Source organism: Myxocyprinus asiaticus, chromosome 9 (genome assembly GCF_019703515.2).
Source record: "Myxocyprinus asiaticus isolate MX2 ecotype Aquarium Trade chromosome 9, UBuf_Myxa_2, whole genome shotgun sequence".
Lineage (NCBI taxonomy): Eukaryota > Metazoa > Chordata > Actinopteri > Cypriniformes > Catostomidae > Myxocyprinus > Myxocyprinus asiaticus.
In genome coordinates, this window is record NC_059352.1 from 50,080,704 (window position 1) to 50,103,341 (window position 22,638).

Below are 22,638 nucleotides of genomic sequence, written 5' to 3' on the forward strand. Positions count from 1 at the left end.
TCTCTGGGTGAAGACAGACAGCTTTCGGAAAGACTAGTGAAGAGAGACAGAGTGGTAATGAAAAATTCACAATGGATACAGTAATTTAAACGTACAAATTGCAATAAAGGAATAAAGGAACAAATTTCAACATAGTCTAATAATAACTTGTATGAGATAGTAAGATATCATAGGCTTGTGTATGACTTGGATCAAAATGAATTTCTGTGGTAATCACAAATGCTGTCAATTGAGCTTAATTTGTATTGAATCCGGAATATTCCTTTAAGAATTAACAATTGGCCTATTTCTTAATAACCCAACAGTTACCCAAACTAATCAACAGGACAGCGACTGTCACATATACACACTTAGCAAACATGCTCTTTTTAATTAGCCATCCTCTCTTCGGTATCTCTGGCGACTGGCGGAGAGAAACATTAAAGCATAAGCTGCTGAATTATGAATCATGAAGGTTAATGAAATCTCTGGCTTCATTCCGCCCCATTCATTAATAAGACACATGGCCTGAGGAAAACAGGAGACTGTGTTTAGAAAGGAATACTAGCTATCTACATATACTGCTAACTATATACTGTTACCTTATAAACTGTAATTTAAAGATTTGTAAGCGTAAGACATGATACATTAAAAAGAAAAAAAAAATCAATAAAACAGCACATTTCTAATTAGAACGAACGTTTTCTTTTATTGTTTGGTACCACTCACTGCACCTTCAGTACCCTGGACAGCACCAAAACACAAGCACACTGATTTAAAGGGATCGTTCACCCAAAAATGAAAATTCTCTCATCATTTACTCACCCTCATGCCATCCCAGATGTGTATGACTTTCTTCTGCAGCACACAAACAAAGATTTTTGAAGTATATTTCAGCTCTGTAGATCCATCTTTGAAGCTCCAAAAATCACATAAAGGCAGCATAAAAGTAATCCATAAGACTCCAGTGGTTTAATCCATGTCTTCAGAAGTGATATGATACATGTGGGTGTGAAACAGATCAATATTGAAGTCAATTTTTACTATAAATCTTCACGTGCCCTTTCAGATTCTTTTGTTTTTGGCGATTCACATTCTTCACGTATATCGCCACCTACTGGGCAGGGAGGAGAATTTACAGTAAAAATGGAGTTAAATATTGATCTGATTCTCACCCACACCTATCATATCACTTCAGAAGACTAGCACTTTTTCTAAAAGACATACCAGTTACAACTATCAACATACAACGTCATGAAGTGTACTGATTCTGGTAAGTTTGGAATCTATGTAGATTTTACTAAGACGGGAATCATAATACTTTTCAGTCCAATTGTGTAACACACTGCAGTTTAAATTATTGTAATCTAACTTTCAATTAAATAATATTCCGGGTTCAATACACTTTAAGCTCAATCGACAGCATTTGTGGCATAATGTTGATTACCACAAAAACAAAAAAAAAACATTTTCTTAAAAAAAAAAAAAAAAAAAAAAAAAAAAATGCAAAACCCGAGGTTACAGTGAGGCACTTATAATGGAAGTGAATGGGGCCAATTTTTGGAGGGTTTAAAGGCAGAAATGTGAAGCATAACATTTTATAAAACCACTTACATGAATTCTTCTGTTAAATTTTGTGTATCATTTGACTGTAAAGTTGTTTTAAACCTCTTCAACTCTGCAGACTCACTGGCGGGTCCAAAGGAGGGCGCTATGTCGCGGGGGAAAAAATTATGCTTAAAACTTACAGACAACGTATACATAAGTCAGGCAAATAAGGTATCGTTTGAAAGCTTAGAATCTGAACTTTTCAGAGATAACCATCAATTCTACATTTACACCGATCAGCCACAACATTAAAACCATCTGCCTAATATCGTGTAGGTCCCCCTCATGCTGCCAAAACAGCTCTGACCTGCTGAGGCATGGACTCCACAAGACCTCTGAAGGTGTCCTGTGGTATCTGGCAACAATCTTTAGGTAGGAAGTACATGTCAAAGTAACATCCACATGAATGCCAGGACCCAAGGTTTCCCAGCAGAACATTGCCCAGAGCATCACACTGCCTCCAGCCTGCCTCCTTCCCATGGTGCATCCTGCTGCCATCTCTTCCCCAGGTAAACGATGCACACGCACCTAGCCGTCCACATGATCTAAATAGAAAACGTGATTCATCAGACCAGGCCACTTTTTTTCCATTGGTCCATGGTCCAGTTCTGACGTTCACGTGCCCATTGTAGGGTGGTGGACAGGGGTCAGCATGGGCACTCTGACCGGTCTGCGGCTACGCATGCCCATACACAGCAAGCTGTGATACACTGTGTGTTCTGACACCTTTCTATCATGGCCAGCATTACGTATTTCAGAAATTTATGCTACAGAAGCTCTTCTGTGGGATCTGACCAGACAGGCTAGCCTTCGCTCCCCACACGCGTCAATGAACATTGGGCGCCCATGACCCTGACTAACCACTGAATGGAACACCCCACAAGACCAGCCGTTTTGGGGATGCTCTGACCCAGTTGTCTAGCCATCACAATTTGGCCCTTGTCAAAGTCGCTCAGATCCTTTCACTTGCCCATTTTTCCTGCTTCAAACACATGAAATTCAAGAACTGACTGTTCACTTGCTGCCTAATATATCCCACCCCTTGACAGGTGCCATTGTAACGAGATAATAAATGTTATTCACTTCACCTGTCAGTGGTTTTAATGTTGTGGCTTATCAGTGTATGTTCCTTAAAATAACAAAATAAGGCCTGAAAACTTTCACACTGCAAATCAGCAGCACCTAGAGGTCACATGGTAGAAATATTAATATTAATATAAAAGTCTTTCAAATTTCTCCCTATTACCACATTTTGAAAGATTTTCAAAAGAATCACAAAGTGAAATATGATTTCTGTAAGTCATCAAACACAAACGTCTCTTTATGCTCCGATAACCGCTGCTGTAAGCCCCAAATAGCTACAAAATTACATCTGCTTTTACCTTAGGCAGTTTTCTAAAAGATTAGCCATTGTTTACTTGTCTGTGAGTTTGCTTGGCTGAATAATCCAATGTTATATCTTAGATATCCAGAACAAAATAATCCATCCAGCAGGAAAAGCATTCAAAACAAATCATCAGAATCATCATGTTATACATCATCGCAAAGGGGAGGATTGAGCTTTTAGTCCACTCAGAGGCTGAGATATTCAATAAAACAACAAGGGTGGTGCTTGAACTGAAAAATAGACTGAATGTCTATGGACGAGCATATCTGTAAGGGCTAAAATGTGTTAGAGCGCCACCTACATTTCAGATATGTATATTGTGATGGAATGTGATTGAAGGATTTTTTTCTAGTACTTGCTGCCATCTAGTGGAATAAAATAAAACCTTTTCATAAGATTGTAAACATATTCAATATTATTTATGAAAAATTTGAGTCTTTTTTTATATTTATTCAGGGGCATTTCTGAAAGAAATTAGACAAATATTCAGCAATTAGTCCACAGTATGTGTAAATGGTGAACTTTTAAATTTGAGTCTGAAAAATGGCAGGCGGCAGCCCAAAAATGCTCCAGAGTTACAGGTTAAATTGTTTTAAGGGTCGCTTTAGGGTTCACAGCGTTATGTCGTCATGGCTACTAAGTTGTAAAATTTGAAATAACTTGCGGTAACTAGATGCGGTTAGTAAGTGATTTTTATCACACTTAAATCATGTCAACACATATTGTTTACGTCTTTACGGTTATACTTTTGAAACAGTGAGTATTTTAACATTTACATTGTGTATCACTGTAACCATGATATTTGCTTTTTTTTTTTAAAGGATGAGTGTAAATTAATTTTTGTGGCAATTAACATTATACCACAAATGCTGTCGATTAATTTGTATTGAACTTGGAAAATATAGCCACAAAACAGCAACAGTAACAAGCATAAAGTATGCAAGTGCACATGCGTACAGTGCAGTTATATAGACAGCTTGTGTAGTATGCATGATAATGCTACAGGGCCTGTGAATAAGATGATGTGTCCTTGTGCAATGTCAGAACTCTTGGCTGGAGTATCAGCCAGACATCACACACATGCAGGCAAACTCAGTGGAAGGGGGAACAGAAGACAGCACAGATTCCCGGCAGCGTGTCTTAAAACAATGAGGTGGAAGATGCCGGTGGCTACAAGTGCTGCAGAATTATTTGTGATCATTTTCTCTGCCTAGATCTTTACTGACTCCAGTAGCATAACCGTCTCATTGTTGGTTTGTTCAGGTGTTTGAAATGGGTTGAGCTGGTGTTGGTCTTCCAACAGAACCCTCAAAAATTCAATAAGAAATTCTAACAATACTTTCAAATTGACTTCACATTTCAGTTTAGTATAAGTTAGCTTCAGTAATGTTTTGATAGTTGCATGCTTTTGTCAATTTATGGACGTATTTCTATTATTATTTTTCTATTACACTCATTGTTTACAGTAGCTGTGTCCAAATAAACGTACTTCCTCAAGTAGTGCATACTTGTGTGCTATGTTTCAAGACTTCTGAATCCATAAAGTACCATTGTGTGAGGAATAGACTGAAATTTACATTGTTATTCACAAAAAATCTTCCCCTCCACCATAGCTTTCTAATCTTACTTACATTTGTGCACATTTAAATATTACACCATGTTTGACACACAGTGGCAAGAAAAAGTATGTGAACCCTTTGGAATTAGCTGGTTTTCTGCATTAATTGGTCAGATGGACGTCTTTAGCCTAGGGGTTCACTTACTTTTTCCACAGCACTGTGAATATTTAATAGGATGTGTTCAATAAAGACATGAAAGATTATAATTGTTTGTGTGTTGTTAGCTTAAGCACATTGTGTTTGTCTATACTGGTGCCTTTGATGAAGATGAGATCACATTTTATGAGCAATTAATGAAGAAAACCAGCTAATTCCAAAGGGTTCACATACTTTTTCTTCCTACTGTAATTGATGAGAGACAAGAAGCGATGTTGTTTCACATCAATGACGTCAATCCTGGACTACTTTTTGGAACTCGATAACTCCAGTCCCCCATTCGCTTTCATTTTATGGAAAAGAGCAGCGTGTACATTCTTCAAAATGTATCCTTCTGTGTTTCACGAAAGAAAGTCATGTGGCTTAAAATCTTAATAATTTACTTCAATTTCAACATACAAAAATGGCAGTATAAAGTGTTCATCATCAGATAAATGGCATCATACAGTCAGGTATATTTTCTCTTAACGGAAAGAATCACCAGAGATTTATTAGCAAAACATGTTTAATATCTCCTTAATCTGTTTATTTACAAGTATTAAATCTGCACAACAACAAAAATATACATATATTTACACAATAAATCAATACCAGCCAACTTATGACAGTCTGAGAGTTCAATGTCTTTTGATATTTCAGTTTTCACAGTAAACATCTAGCTTCATCTCTGAATCTATTTATGGTTTGATGGATCTACTTCATTATTTTTAATGTGTTTGATTTCAGTTTTTGTATCTGTGCCTCAGTATGCTTGTGTTGACCTTCATTAATGTATCATATCTGAAGTTAAACACAGAGAATAGATACATTTTATGAAAGTGTAGAAGCCGGTAAAAAGGAGAGAACACACTTTTTTTTTTCCCAACTCGAAAAGAAACTACAGCACCAAGTTAGACACATTTCAATCTAAAAACAACAACAACAAAAAATGTATAACTTAAAACACAATGTGAACTTTATTTTTTACATGTGATATGAATTTTGGATGTAAACACCGAAAGTCCCTGGGAACCCAAAGGTGAATTATCAAGTTCTTTGCAACAGTCAAAAAGGTCAAACAATGACAAACCCAAGAGTGAAAGTAAGATCCTGAGATGTGTATAACTTGTTTTAAAGCATGTTAAGGTAAACCTGACTGATTGGAAGGTAAATCATCAGTTCTACACTGACCACTACACTGGGGGGAAGGTGCATGGATTTCCTTGTCCACTTCTACATATCACGGCCCCGTTTCGTGGCCGGCCCACCCGGTTCTCCCTATGGACAGTCCCCCCTGTCAAGAGGAAATGAACTGCTCACAGTTTGTTGCCAGGAAAACATTTGAACTCCAAACATCACGTCTCCTCTCAAACTGTTTAATGAATCCTGAGCGATAGATCACGATGAATCAATCACACACGAGCAGGATCGAATCATTAATGAGAAAAGCCTCTACTTCTCATTTCCGCTTACACAGACTGAAGCCATGATGAATTGGCAGTTCCCACCATTGACATGCTATAAAAGCACTGACTCGCACATCTGAAACTATTCACTCTCCCTTATTTCACTCATTTATTCTGGATCAGTCTCAATTTTTGTTCAATAGTTAAACATTCAGAAAGTGGAAACGTGAAGGAATCTCATCAAAACATGTCCAGGTCACATTTTACCCCAAATATAAAAAGGACAACAAATAAGAAATTATATTTTGCATAAAGAAAATGAATCCTACTTTTTCAGGACCATTCATTTTATTGAATTGTGAAATTTTTGAGCCTTTAAGCCCTGAAGGTGTTTTTAAAGATTTCCTGTTTCAGTGGCATACCCAAAATTAAAGGCTTATAACTGGACAAAAAAACAAAAAATCCAATTTTTTTTTTATTTTTATGATATAGACTATGGTACATTCGCCTAAGAAACAGCTGAAAAAAAAATCACACAAGAAAAATGTAGCCTAAATTTGACTTTTTTTTCTTATTTGACATTATATATCTCTGGGTGTAAATCTCTTTGTTCCCAATCATGTCAGCTCTATCTGAGGAAACTTTTGTGTTGATACGACAAAGCAATCAAACGTTATAGCGTTAAAAAAAATTATTTATCATAGTGTCCAAAAACATCTCCAAACAATAAAACATAATAATAATTGTACATAAAAACTAATTACACATGTAAACAAAACAATGACTAAAGGTTTTCATAGCCTGCAGACATGATTTTAGGAATGAAATTTCACAGAATGAGTTTCATTCTGTGCCATTTGAGTCATCATTGAGTCCGTGTTTGTGTGGATTATCTAATGATCTATGCATCAGATTACCTTTTGTGTGGGATCGTTTGAAAGATAATAACCTCTTCTAAGTAATGGTATGTGATATTTTATGTTCCGTTTATTTTTCATTAAGTTATAAGCAAAAACACCGCATATAAGCAACACCAACATAATTGTATTACTCACTATATTTTTGTATCTTTGAGAGCTTTCCAACAACATATGACACATGGCTATTTGATCAGTTTGATGTTTTATTGATTACAATAATATGTACAGTGAAAACTTTTTTTTTTTATAAACTATCAAAACAGACCACTTCTGATTTGTCTGCAAATTTCAAAGCACTTGTTCAGTTTTGGTAATAACGCATGCATTGGAAAGCAGAGCTTCTAAACTTTCAAATGATACCTATTTTGTGTTGGCCAAGACTGTAGTCATTAATATTTTAACAAGTAATTTTTTTCTCTCGCTGGCCTGAGAAAGGGTTAAATGATAATTGAGTGCAGTTACCTTCAAAATTAACTTTTTCAAAATTTGTGTCCGTACGTTTTACTTTTACGTTGATTTTTATAAATTTAATAGAGTAAATGTTTACTTTTAAAAAAATTTATACAATGATTTTTTCTTTAAATCAACATAAATCAAAGGTATATATATCTATATATACACAGTGCATTCAGAATGTATTCAGACCCCTTCATTTTTTTCACATTTTGTTATGTTGCAGCCTTATTCTAAAATGTTGTAAATTATTATTTTTTTCTCCAAAATCTACACTCCATTTCCCATAATGACAAAGCAAAAAACAGATTTTTGATAACTTTGCAAATGTATTAAAAAGAAAAAACTGAAATATCACACTGACATAAGTATTCAGACCCTTTGCTATGACATCATCTTTGAGATGTTTCTACACTTTGATTGGAGTCCACCTGTGGCAAATTCAGTTGATTGGACATGATTTGGAAAGGCACAAACCTGTCTATATAAGGTCTCACAGCTGAAAATGCATATCAGAGCAAAAACCAAGCCATGAGGTCAAAGGAACTGCCTGCAGAGCTCAGAGACAGGATTATGTTGAGGCACAGATCTGGGGAAGGGTACAAAAGATTCCGGCTGCATTGAAGGTTCCCAAGAGTACAGTGGCCTCCATAATTCTTAAATGAAAGAAGTTTGGAACAACTAGGACTCATCCTAGAGCTGGCCGCCCGGCCAAACTGAGCAATCGGGGGAGAAGGGTCTTGGTAAGAGAGGTGACCAAGAACCTGATGGTCACTCTGGTTGAGCTCCAGAGATCATATGTGGAGATGGGAGAAACTTGCAGAAGGACGATCATCTCTGCAACACTCCACCTGTCTGGTCTTTATGACAGAGTGGCCAGACGGAAGCCTCTCCTCAGAGCAAGACACATAAAAAACACCTAAAGGACTCTCAGACAGTGAGAAACAAGATTCTCTGGTCTGATGAAGCGAAGATTGAACTGTTTGGCCTCAATTCCAAGCATCATGTCCGGAGGAAACCAGGGACCGCTCATCATCTGCGCAATATTGTCCCAACGGTGAAGCATGGCGGTGGTAGTATCATGCTGTGGGGGTGTTTTTCAGCAGCAGGGACTGGGGGACCGGTCAGGGTTGTAGGAAAGCTGAACGCAGCAAAATACAGGGATATCCTTAATGAAAACCTGGTCCAGAGTGCTCAGGACCTCAGACTGTGCCGAATGTTCACTTTCCAACAGGACAATGACCCTAAGAATACAGCCAAAACAACACAAGAGTGGCTTAGGGACAACTCTGTGAATGTCCCTGAGTGGCCCATCCAGAGCCCGGACTTGAACCCAATCAAACATCTCTGGAGAGACCTGAAAATGGCTGTCCACCGACAGTCCCCATCCAACGTGACGGCTTGAGAGGATCTGTAGAGAAGAATGGCAGAAATTCCCCAAATCCAGGTGTGCAAAGCTTGTGGCATCATACCCAAAAAGACTTGAGGCCGTAGTCGCTGCCAAAGGTGCTTCAACTAAGTACGGTTAAGGGTCTGAATACTTATGCCAATGTGATATTTCAGTTTTTTCTTTTTAATAAATTTGCAGTTATCAAAAATCTGGTTTTTGCTTTGTCATTTCGGGGTATGGAGTGTAGATTGATGTGAAAAAATATATTTAAAGCATTTTAGCATAAGGCTGCACCATAAAATGTGGAATATATATATATATATATATTTATTAATGGTCCTAAAAATGCGGCTTTGTTTTCTTCATCCAAAAAAGAATTTCATTAACACTTTACAATAAGGCTGTATTTGTTAAAATTAGTTAACTACACTAATTAACATGAACTAATGCACTGTAAAACTTTAAAATGCTTTAGGAAAGAAAAAACACGATAATATTTAACAGGACAATACAATACAATATTTAACAAGTTTTGGTAACTTTTTGATTTTACGGTAAAATATTGTTTTTTAGATTTAAATACAATTTTACAGTTAAATGAATGAAAAAAATGTATATCATGTTTAACAAGGAATACTTTTTTTTTATTTTTTATTTTTTTTACAGTAAACTATTGCTAAAATTACTGTAAAAACAGTTTGGCACTCCCAGAAGTCCCTGCTTGACCCATCACATTTCATTATATTATGTATGTAGTTATGTTTATTTTTCTTTTTTAATATCAGTAATGTTCACTGGAGTGTTTTGTTATATTTAATGTAGATTAGTTCATGTTTATTGCATTATTTTAGTCACATTTGTATTAATTATTGCTCCTGGAAGGGTCTCTCAAGTTGAATTTTAAGTCATTATGTGACTTTTTGTAGTTATTACAGAGATTAAAAATAAATGTTAAAGTGAAAAGTGACTTTTATAGTCCCATAAAGTTAATATTTCATGTTTATATCATTTTATAGTATAAACGGTAGTGAACCGTAAAATATACGGGCATCAAAATGACATCCCGTAAACCAAGAAACATAGTCACTGTTTTTTTATGGTAAATTTCTGTTTATGGTAAATTACAGTTTACTTTCACAGCATTAAATAATCTTGGTTAATGTTAATTTAAACATATATTATTTTTTATTTTTTATTAAAACTTGTATTTGTTAACATAAGTTAATGCATTATTACCTAACATGATTTTTATATATATAAATGAACATTAAACAAGATTAATAGATAAAGTAAAAATATACTGTTCACTGTTAGTTTATGATACCTAATGCGTTTACTAATGTTAAATAAAACCTTACCGTCAAGTGTTCCCAGAATATCTTATTTTTTATTTTGCTTTTGAGGTGAAAGATGACCTGGTCATGTTCTTGATATGTTTCATGAAATTCATCCGTGTGAGATTAATCTTGACATTTCTTATCTGGCATGTTTGGTCTTTGCATTTAGTCCATCACATTTTCTTTTCTTTTAAAACAACCAGCACACATTCCCACTTAAAAATTATTATTTAAAAAAAAAAAAAAAAAAACCCAACATTAAACAACATTCAAATAAAACACGGCACAGGACAAGTTTTTTTATTTAGACCTTTTTTTGCAGTTTTTATCCTTTTTTGTAATTTTGTTTCATGTCAAATTAATCTTTGTCAACACTATTGCATTTAAATGATAAAACAGACATAACGTTGAGTTCGCGCGACTGTAAATGAAACACATCAGTACGAGATCTCATGAGTCGCTCGTTGATTCTGTAAACTGTGCAAAGTCAGCGTTAACACAAGGGTTAAAGAGAACAGAGAGTGGGCAGTTCAGAACATTTGTACAAAATAATAATAAAACAAACAAACTATAGTAAACACGCAATCAACTGGCTCGTGACACGGTCACATGACTTCATGGAGGTCCTAATGTCCTCATTGTCTCTTCAAAACATAAAATAGCATCTTTGTCCTTGTGTGAAGACGTATAGCAATCAACGTCACTCCCACAAATCATCAAAAAATCTAAATCAACACCACCTACATTCATCGTTGTGGTTTTGTCCTTTTGTAAAATCACACATACATTCACACCGATGAGTGCGTGTAGTCCCGCTCTGCGGGCGCTCTAATGTACTGCTGTCCACCGCAGTGTGTGTTTGACGCAGCAAGTGTGTAGAGGCAGGTGTGTGTGTGTGTGTGTGTGTGTGTGTGTGTGTGTGTGTGCGTTGTGTGTTACAGTCCCGATCAACTGGATAGAGCCATCGTGTCAATCACCTGCTCGAGTTTAGAGCGCAGTCTCTGTCTGCGTGACTGCTCGTCTCTCTCCAGCGCAGACAGGATCTACACAACGAGAACAAGAGAATAAATGAACATTCAAATGAATGAAAACACATTAGTAGGAACAGTTCGCACAAAAATGAGAACTGTCATCTTTTACTCTCTCTCAAGTCATTCCAAACCTATATGACTTATATACTTCTGTAAACCACAAAATGAGATATTAAACAGAATGTTCACACTGGTCTTTTCCATATAGAATTTTTACATTTTGACATTATTTTCTTGTGTTATGCAAATTTTACCCCCAAAGTGAAAAAAGATGGTCGTTATGATATTCTCATTATAAAAAAATAAAATTAAAAAAATAAAATTAAAAATCTAAATATGCAGTTGATGTCAGAAGTTTACATACATGACATTTAATCATAGAAAACATTCCCTGTCTCAGGATCACTACTTTATTTTAAGAATGTGAAATGTCAGAATAATAGTAGAGAGAATGATTTATTTCAGCTTTTATTTCTTTCATCACATTCCCAGTGGGTCAGAAGTTTACATACACTTTGTTAGTATTTTTTAACATTGCCTTTAAATTGTTTAACTTGGGTCAAATGTTTTGGGTAGCCTTCCACAAGCTTCTCACAATAAGTTGCTGGAATTTTGTCCCATTCCTCCAGACAGAACTGGTGCAACTGAGTCAGGTTTGTAGGCCTCATTGCTCGCACACACTTTTTCAGTTCTGCTCACAAATTTACTATCAGATTGAGGTCAGGGCTTTGTGATGGCCACTCCAATACCTTGACTTTGTTGTTGGAGGGATGCTTGGTGTCATTGTCCATTTGGAAGACGTATTTGCGACCGAGCTTTAACTTCCTGGCTGATGTCTTGAGATGTTGCTTCAATATATACACATAATTTTCTTTCCTCATGATGCCATCTATTTTGTGAAGTGCACCAGTCCTTTCTGCAACAAAGCACCCCCACAACATGATCCTGCCACCCCCATGTTTCCTGCCACCCCCATGCTTCACGGTTGGGATGGTGTTGCAAGCCTCACCCTTTTTCCTCCAAACATAACGATGGTCATTATGGCCAAACAGTTCAATTTTTGTTTCATCAGACCAGAGGACATTCTCCAAAAAGTAAGATCTTTGTCCCCATGTGCACTTGCAAACTGTAGTCTGACTTTTTTATGGTGGTTTTGGAGCAGTGGCTTCTTCCTCATTGATCAGCCTTTCAGGTTATGCCAATATAGGACTCATTTTACTGTGGATATAGATACTTGTCTACCTGTTTCCTCCAGCATCTTCACCAGGTCCTTTGCTGTTGTTCTGGGATTGATTTGCACTTTTTGCACAAAACTATGTTCATCTCTAGGAGACAGAATGCGTCTCCTTCCTGAGCGGTATGATGGTTGCGTGGTGTTTATACTTGAGTACTTTTGTTTGTACAGATGAACGTGGTACCTTCAGGCGTTTGGAAATTGCTCCCAAGGATGAATCAGACTTGTGGAGGTCCACAGTTTTTTTCTGAGGTCTTGGCTGATTTCTTTTGATTTTCCCATGATGTCAAGCAAAGAGGCACTGAGTTTTAAGGTAGGCCTTAAAATAAATCCACAGGTACACCTCCAATTCAGTACACCTCCTATCAGAAGATAGTTGGCTAATTGTCTAAAGGCTTGACATAATTTTCTGGAATTTTCCAAGCTGCTTAAAGGCACAGTTAACTTAGTGTATGTAAACTTCTGACCCACTGGAATTGTGATATAGTCAATTAAAAGTGAAACAATCTGTCTGTAAACAATTGTTGGAAAAATCACTTGTGTCATGCACAAAGCAGATGTCCTAAACGACTTGCCAAAACTATAGTTTGATAATATTAAATCTGTGGAGTCGTTAAAAAATTAGTTTTAATGACTTCAACCTAAGTGTATGTAAACTTCTGATTTCAACTGTGTGTGTGTATACATTAAATATATATATATATATATATATATATATATATAAAAATTACTTTTTTTTAATAATTATCTATCAATTCATTTAAATTTAATATATATATATATATATATATATATATATATATATATATATATATATATATATACATACATATACATACATACGTACACACAGTACTGTGCAAAAGTTTTAGGCACATAAGATGTTTCACAAAATAATTTGTCTTAAGATGTTTTTTTTTTTTTTTATATCTTCAGCTTTAGTGTGTCAATAGGAAATATAAATTTTAGACTCCCAAACATTACTTTTGCAAATAGAAAAGATTAGAATTGAAGAACAGGGAGCCCTGCAACAGATAACAGTTATGGCCCCCACAAAGCCCCCCACTGAACATCGTGTCAGTCTGAGATTACATAAAGAGACAGAAGTAACTGAGACAGCTGAAATAGACAGAAGAACTGTGGTGAATTCTCCAAGAAGCTTGAAACATCCTATCTGCCAACAACCAAGACAAACTGTGTCCAGGTGTACCTAGAAGAATTGGTGCTGTTTTAAAGGCAAAGGTGGTCACACTGAATATTGATTTAGCTTTTTTATGTTTACTGGACTTTGTATGACGTTAAGTGATAAATGAAAACTATTTATGACATTATTTTTAGAAGACATCCTCACTATGCAACATTTTTCACAAGTGCCTAAAACTTTTGCACAGTACTGTGTATGTGTGTGTGTGTGTGTGATATATATATATATATATATATATATATATATATATATATATATATATATATATATATATACACACACACACACACACACACACACACACACACACACATACATTTGTAAAGTATTTATGCATCATAGGAGTGCTCCCTTGGTACTGTAATTTTTACTGATTTTAATTTAAAAAAATAATTTTACAACAGCATCTTTTACCGTAATACTGTAAAAAAAAAAAAAAAATTACGGTAATGAGAAATGGGGGTAAAATGTGTTTTAATGTCCTGAAAATTATGACACAGCGCAAAAAATCGTAATGATCGTAAATGTAGGCTTTAAAAATAAATGAAATTATATATTAGATTATTGATTTGGGGTTGAATATGACCAATATATTTCTTTTTTTTATTTATAGTAAAATACCAGAAGTGTGTTATTTTTGTGGTTGCCAAAAATTCACCGTAAAAAATACAGTGACCATGTTTCAGGTATTACAGGATGTCACCCCAATGTAAATAACTATTTCCATAAAATATAATGTAATGTGTCACGCAGGAAATTCAGGGAATGCCTGATCGTTGTTTTTCACCGTAATTTGAACAATAGTTTAATGTAAAAGTACATAAACATCTTCCCCTCTGCTGTAGCTCACAAATCTCAAGTTGCATATATTCAAACTTGAGCTTCACGATTTTACTGCAATGAAGGGGAAGATAATAAGTGTAAGCTTTAGAAAGAATTCAAAAAACTTGGAACATAGCGCACAAATCATATGGACCAGTTTTATTGTGCTTTTTGTCATAATTGCAGCTCAACAGCATCAGTCACCATTCATGTTCATTGTCTGGAAAAGAACAACTTGGATATTCTGCTAAAAATCTCCTTTTTTGTTTGGCACAACATGAAGGCGAGTAAATGACAAAATGTTCATTTTTATGGGAACTATTCCTTGAGTTAAGAGTAATTTAGCATTCTGGCAGAGGAAAACACATAGGCTGTATGTGTCTCTGCGTGTTTAATGCACTCACCTCGTCCTTATATTTGGTGATGTAGGAGAAGATCTCATGCAGCGCGCTCATACTGTTGAACTGATTTAAATGCATGCGCGACTGTTCAGCGAGATACGCGCTCATATCCTGATCGCTAATCGCCGGCATCCGTGATATATCAGAGTAATACCTGCCAACACACAGATCAATCAAATAATAACTGACAAAAGAAAATCTGCAGACAAAACAGCACAACAATGAGTGCAAATCCAAACATCTCCTGTAAGCAGATTTTAAAGATGTCGACATTCTACACATTTGTAGCATTTTCTACTTACAATGTTAATCAAGTTTCTTACAGCAAAAAGAGTCTATAGTTTAGTATTTTTATGGCCATTTCCCACCCTCTCTCAGACACTCATTATTAAATTAAACAGCTGTTTTAGCTGCTGTCCTCTCTGTTGTTTACCTCTCCACCCAGTTCTTGTAGTTGGGTATGTCTTTAGCATACAGCAGCTTGTTGGAGGGCGAGTCTTTGCCCAGTTTGTGTTCTGATGTGGAGCACGAGTCCATGAACGTCTGAGCGACCACAGACAAACATGCATCTGTAATACTGTTCTTATGGATGTCAAACACAAACTGAGGATTCTTGATCACGTTCACCCAAAACCTCAATGGCAAACTGAAAGAGCGAGAGAAACAGGAATAACATGAAAATCAAAAATAGGAAGTTAACGTTATTTCAAGACGCTCTGAGACGGCACAAAGCCACACGCTCACCAGTTGCTCTTCCAGGTGTGTCTGACGTCTGGGTCTGATATCACGTGTCTGTCGGCCTGTTCGTCTAAAAAGTCAAACATGTATTTGATGGCGAGAGGAAGTGCGCTGCCTCGGTGGGCCGTGCTGAAGATGGTCTCAAACAGGTCATCTACAAACTTCTGCAAAGTACCCTGTGAAAGACGGTAAGAGTCACAATTAAAACATAGATCTTAACCCTTCCTTGGTCTTATGGGTCAATTTGACCCTTGTGAATTTTTAACACTGATTTACATCAACTTGATTAAGTTTTCAGCCTGAAACTTCATGACATCCTAATTTTTTTAAATATTTTATGTATTTATACACAACGCAACAAAAAAAGTCCCTACGCTGTCCTTTAGGGTCAGATTGACCCTTTTTTATGTTCAATTTCAAAAGCTTATAATACAGGCTCTGTTTGCTCCATCTCTCTACTTTTGGTCTTAAATTGTTTGTCTAGGTGCCAGATAACACTAGAAAAATTTTTTTTCTACCACTTTCTATCACTACGTGCAGATTTGAAAAGTTTACAGGTTTGGTTTGTGACTCCGCCCATAGACATCCAGTCTTTTTTGGGAAGCCCCGCCCTTTCCCCATGTTTTGTGGATTATCTCGGCCTCTGAATGGACTACAAATGTGATCTTGGTGTCAAAGCTAAGAACCTAAGGTTTGCAATGATGTCGATCATTTTATCATCAATATTCAGGAATATATTCAAACAATGTTTATAATACTTTTTTTGCTGACCTGCATTTTGTTCTGGACATTTGAAACATAACAGTGGATTATTTACTCAGACAAGCTAAGAGACAAGTAAAAATAGACTCATTTTGTAGAAAACAGTCTAAGAAGAGCTGATATACAGTTTTTGGCTATTTGGGGTTTCCAGACGCAGTGATAAGAGCACATATGTTTTTTTATTCACTTTTTTATCCACAATTTCACTTTGAAACTCTTTTGATGATTATCTGAACAAAATAATTAAATAACTAATAACTATTATTTGCATCTATTCTCCTTTTTATAAAAGGTGTTTGTTTATTATATCCCATTTGAACATGTCAAACATTTAATAAACATATAATGAACACTGAATTAACTGTAAAATAACTTTTGAACAAGTTAATATACAGCGCTGTAAAAAATTAAAAGACCACTGCAAAATGATCAGTTTCTCTGGATTTACTATTTATAGGTATGTGTTTGAGTAAAATGAACATTTTTGTTTTCTTCTATAAAGTACTGACAACATTTCTCCCAAATTCCAAATAAAACTATTGTCATTTAGAGCATTTATTTGAAGAAAATGACAACTGGACAAAATATCAAAAAAGATGCCATGTTTTCAGACCTTGAATAATGTTCATATTCATTTTTAAACAACACAATACTAATGTTTTAACTTAGAAAGAGTTCAGAAATCAATATTTGGTGGAATAACCCTGATTTTCAATCACAGCTTTCATGTGTCTTGGCATGCTCTCTAACAGTCTTTCATGATCCTCCACCAAATTTCACAGTGGGTGCGAGACACTGTGGCTTGACGGCCTCTCCAGGTCTCCGTCTAACCATTAGACGACCAGGTGGAGGATCGGTGATGATCTGGGGGTGCTTCAGCAAGGCTGGAATTGGGCCGATTAGTCTTTGTGAAGGACGCATGAATCAAGCCATGTACAAGGTTATCCTGGAAGAAAGCTTGCTTCCTCCTGCTCTGACAATGTTCCCCAACTCTGAGGATTGGTTTTTCCAGCGGGACAATACTCCATGCCACACAGCCAGGTCAATCAAGGTGTGGATGGAGGACTATCGGATCAAGACCCTGTCATGGCCAGCCCATTCTCCAGAACTGAACCCCATTGAAAACCTCTGGAATGTGATCAAGAGGAAGATGGATGGCCACAAGCCATCAAACAAAGCCGAGCTGCTTGAATTTTTGCACCAGGAGTGGAATAAAGTCACCCAACAGCAATGTGAAAGACTGGTAGAGAGCATGCCAAGACGCATGAAAGCTGTGATTGAAAATCAGGGTTATTCCACCAAATACTGATTTCTGAACTCTTCCTAAGTCAAGTTTCAAATAATAATAATTCCCACTACTTAGCAGGTCCTCATAGTGGCGCGGTTACTCACCTCAATCCGGGTGGTGAAGGACAAGTCTCAGTTGCCTCCGCTTCTGAGACAGTCAATCCGCACATCTTATCACGTGACCCGTTGTGCATGACACGCGGAGACTCACAGCATGTGGAGGCTCATGCTACTCTCAGCGATCCACACACAACTTACCACACACCTCACTGAGAGCGAGAACCACTAATCGTGACCACAAGGAGGTTACCCCATGTGATTCTACCCTCCCTAGCAACCGGGCCAATTTGGTTGCTTAGGAGACCTGGCTGGAGTCACTCAGCACGCCCTGGATTCAAACTCGTGACTCCAGGGGTGATAGTCAGCGTCAATATTTGCTGAGCTACCCAGGCCCCCTCCCTGAGGTTAATTTTAATTAAAACAGATTCATTTTTTTTATTTTATTTTTGTTATATGTAGGTCTCATTAAAACTGAACGAATAACTTTTTACCAGGTCTTCATTATTTATTTTTTAGTACTTTTCAAATATCTTTTATGTATAGATTTGAGTGTTTTAGCCCTGTGCCAGACACTTATTCAATATGAAACTATGAAAATCCATTATAAAAATACTAATTATTATACTGCAAACAATATTTTTCTTAAGTAGTAATTTTGTCTTGATTTCCAGTAGAAATATCTAAATATTCTTTAAATAAGATATATTTACTTGACAAGCAAACTGGCATTCAATAGTTTTGCTTTTAGAGAATTTTATGTACATTTTATGCTTAAAACAAGAAAAATAATCTGCCAATGGGAAAGAAAAATATACTTGTTTTCCCTTTGAAATACATTTATTTTTCTTACCGCACTGGAAATTAGTTTTTTTTTCTTTTAAGCATAATCATCAATAAATGTAGTTAAATTTCTCTGAAAACAAGACAAAAATACTAATTAAGAAAAAAACATTTTTTTGTAGTGTACATGCTTAAAACTATGATCATCTAAACAAATAGGGAAATAAACAAACCATTTTCATATTTATTGTGTGAAAATGATTTCTATAAATTTTTCAAAAGTTACGATTTCCACCACAACAAACAATTTTGCCCCTAATGAAGTTTGTTCAAAAGTTAGTGTACTTGTTAACCAAGTGGACAGCATGCTTGAGATGAAATATGAGACAAAACAAAGAAAAATCATGGGAAATATTACTTTATTTTATTTCTAATCAAGCTGTAATTTTGCCAAATTATATTTAAAAAATGCCATTTCCAGCACAGAATTCTATTCAACAAAATATAGAATTTGAGATGTGCTGGAAATGACACTGTGGTGGGATTTCTAAGCAGTTAAAGCTGAGATACGCCTGTCCTAACAGATGAATAAAGACCAAGTTTTCCCCAAACAGCTCAATAAGCAAAGGTCAATGGTCTAATTAAGATACAGTTCACCATAAGAGAGGGAGCACTGGTAAATGTTAATGAGCGACTAGTCATTCAAACACAAAGGTCAACACTAACTGTCTAAGGACATCAGTGGAGAAAATCAGTTGTGTGCTTAAAAGTGAGGCAATTAGTTGAACGGTGTGTGTGTGTGTGTGCTTGTCAAGACTGAGAATATTAGCAACAGATGTCATCCTGTACGCCTAGAAAGCATGTCTATTAACATCTAACTTGGATCTTCTTCCATATAGAAAAAGTATTATACGGAGTGGAGCACTAGCATACTGCATACTAGACACTATTTCTATGTATACTGCATACTGTGTGTTTCTTCTCACCTTGGTGGCAAGCAGACGTGTCAGGTAGATCTCAGAGACCATCTTACTGCCGCGGTCTCCCTCTCGCTGGTCTGGGTGATCGTGGTTTTTCACCAGGTGCCAGAGTTTGGTTCCGCTCTCCAGGTCCGGCGTGATCATGGGCGTCCGAGAGCGAAGACTGTCTGGACTGCTTGCCGTTCTCAGCATACTCTCTGTTCAGTGTGAGAAAAAATATTCAGTTCATCATATTCTCTTTAGTACCTGGATGAGATGCTTTAGTTGTACTACATTCATGCAAACAAACTGTAAAACTGAACAACTAAATAGAACTGAAGTATAAGAGGGATTGGAGAGAAACAGAAATGACCAATTAAGTGACCAATCAAGAAGAGAGAACTGTGGATTAGACGAGCATAATTAATCACAGCACATGCTTTTCAAACACTTGAGGACATAAATATTCAGTGCTATTTAGGGAATAATGGACGACATCCATCACTAAACGGACACACTGACTTTGGTTATTGAAATTGAGTCAAAACTGATTCTTTCGTTTCTATTCGTCTTTCATTCTAGAGACTCTGAATTATGTATCCGTCATGTCCCGTTTAGCTGTCTAAAAGAGAGAGAGAGAGAGAGAGAGAGAGAACTCTCACCGTATCTGCTGAGGGATTTGGTGAATGTTGAGGAGTTGGAGATGTTGTAGGCAGAGTTTTGTTTGGGGACCAATGCGATCACTGACCCATCTGTTACCTAGACAACACAGAGAGAGAGAGAAAGATTGACAATGACCGTCTATTACTGCCACTTACACAAGTGCATAAGGCACTCCAATGATTACAGACCAATATGCATGATCAATATATTGGTGAACATGTCGGGATCTGCCAATATCAGCATTTTTAATCATCAGCACAGGTCTATATAGACCATTATCACACAGAGATTTACCTGTGGATCATGATTAACAAACTATAATCATGAAACTACTAAATAAATCAAATGTCCCTATATGTTATTGAGTGACGTGCAGTAAACCGTAACCCTGAAAATGAAAACACGGAGCTTAAATGAAAAATCAACACAAAGATAATGCTAAAATAAAATACAAGGGACATTTTTTAATTTATATATATATACATTATATATATATAATATTATATATATACACACACACACACATACCCTGGCCAAAAAAAATTTTTTTTTATGATTAACGATTTTCTAGTTTAATGATTTCAATATGTATTTATGATTGATTTTTTTAATGATTTAATTTTGAGTAATTTGGTCCTCCATATTTCACATCTAAAAACAAGTAAAATACTTGATCGTAAAATTCGAATTTATTTGTAAACGTGCATGTACAATTCTAGATTGTAAAACCGTAATCTTAAAAACATAAAAATGTAAAATTCTTGTTGGTAAAAAGTTCGATTTTTTGAAAACACAATCATTAAAAATTCTACATTGTAAAACTGTAATTTTGAAGACAATAACATGTTAAATGATCGTAAAGCTGTATAATTTATTTGTAAGAATAAACCTAAAATTCTAGATCATAACATTTTAATTTATTTGTAAACAAACGTACAATTCTAGATTGTAAAACCCTAATCTTAAAAACATGAACGTAAAATTCCTGTTAGTAAAATTGTGACTTTTGTAGACAATAACATGTAAAATAATTGTAAAACTGTATTACCAAATCACTATCTATTTGTAAACATTAACATAAAATTCTAGAATGTAAAATTTATTTTTGTTAATATAAAATTCTAGATTGTAAAACATGCACATGTAAAATTCTTGTTTTTAAAATAGTATTTTTTTCTTAAACATTAATGTAAAATTCTTAATTGAAGCTTGTATAGTGAACACTATACAAGCTTTATTTTTTAAAGAATGAACAAACTATTGATTTATAATATCAGCCATCATATCAGTTATTGGTCATAACATAATCAATGATCAGATATCTGTATCAGCCAAAATATCTATACAAGTGCATCACAGTACTGACCAACACTGCCTTTGTGGCTATGTTTTGTGAGGTGTTGCTATGGTTACCTGGTCGTGTGCAAGGTGTTAAAATGCTTCAATTGTTACCTAGTGACATGCAGAGGGGTTGCTATGGTTACCAGGCAGCGGGGTGTAGAGGTGTCGCTATAGAAACTTGGAAGATGATGCGGTTACCTGATAGTGTGCCAGTGTGTTGAGTCGTTTCCAATCGTTGTCGATCTTCGTGGTGACGTCCTCATCCTGCAGAATGATTCGAGCCAAACGACCCTGACGCCACTCTGATCAGACACATTTTAATTAAACAAAAGAGAAATCAACCATTTCACCCACCTGATTTAATATTGAAGTATGCAGATTTATCAAGACACTTTAACTGAACAAGTTCCATCACTGCTGGAAAAAACAGCCAAAGCCAGCTTCTGATGAGAGCTGGTTTTATGTGGTTTTTTGCTGGTTTATGCTGGTCACTTATGGTATTAAAGGCACAATTTACTTTCATTGTATGGAAAAATGATACAATGAAAGAATCATTAAATGGAATTGTTAAGAGGAATCAGAACCATAAACGTTATGTTCCTTCGAGGCGCTTTTAGCAGGTCAGCTGGTGTACCAGCTGGTGGGGTCAAGGTGACCATGGTAGACCATGTTGTTCAAGCTGGTTTAGCACGTTGTACCTGCTACAAACCAGCTAGCATGTTCCAAAAACCAGCTTGACCATATTAAGCTAGCATGACCTGGTTTACCCAGCAGGTATGTGCATCAGTTTCATACCGAGGTCCATGTCTCCAACTTTGGGTCGTTGTGAGTACGGTATTCCTTTAAATAGAGCATCCAGTATTTTTTCTTTGACCTGCGTGACGGTGTCACAGTTCAGGCATTTAACGGTCACCTCTGCAGCGTTTTCACTCTCCGGGTTCACACAGTGGAGCGACTGCAGACCAGAGCAAAAAAAATGAAATGAGTCTGAAATTAGTCAAATACACACAATAAATATGTTCATATCAGTGTAAGTAAGCGTGGCTAAATTAAACAACAACGTCCAAGTAATGAGATGTTTAGATGTTAATAAAAGGTGTAAACATGTGACATCAGTGCATG

At 36.0% G+C, this 22,638-nt stretch overlaps 1 protein-coding gene across 1 annotated transcript in view; it reads right to left on the reverse strand.

The window, feature by feature from the left end:
- Positions 1-5,236: 5,236 nt before the first annotated feature.
- LOC127445892 (plexin-A1-like) overlaps positions 5,237-22,638 on the reverse strand; it is a 176,326-nt gene continuing 158,924 nt past the window's right edge. Inside the window, exons 25-32 of the mRNA XM_051706360.1 lie at positions 22,312-22,471; positions 21,715-21,818; positions 20,175-20,271; positions 19,540-19,730; positions 15,671-15,840; positions 15,360-15,572; positions 14,930-15,080; positions 5,237-11,277 (exon numbers count right to left, since the gene is read on the reverse strand). Of these exons, the coding sequence (XP_051562320.1) occupies positions 11,182-11,277; positions 14,930-15,080; positions 15,360-15,572; positions 15,671-15,840; positions 19,540-19,730; positions 20,175-20,271; positions 21,715-21,818; positions 22,312-22,471 (1,182 nt within the window). The 3' untranslated portion in view covers positions 5,237-11,181. The remainder of the gene's footprint in view (positions 11,278-14,929; positions 15,081-15,359; positions 15,573-15,670; positions 15,841-19,539; positions 19,731-20,174; positions 20,272-21,714; positions 21,819-22,311; positions 22,472-22,638) is intronic.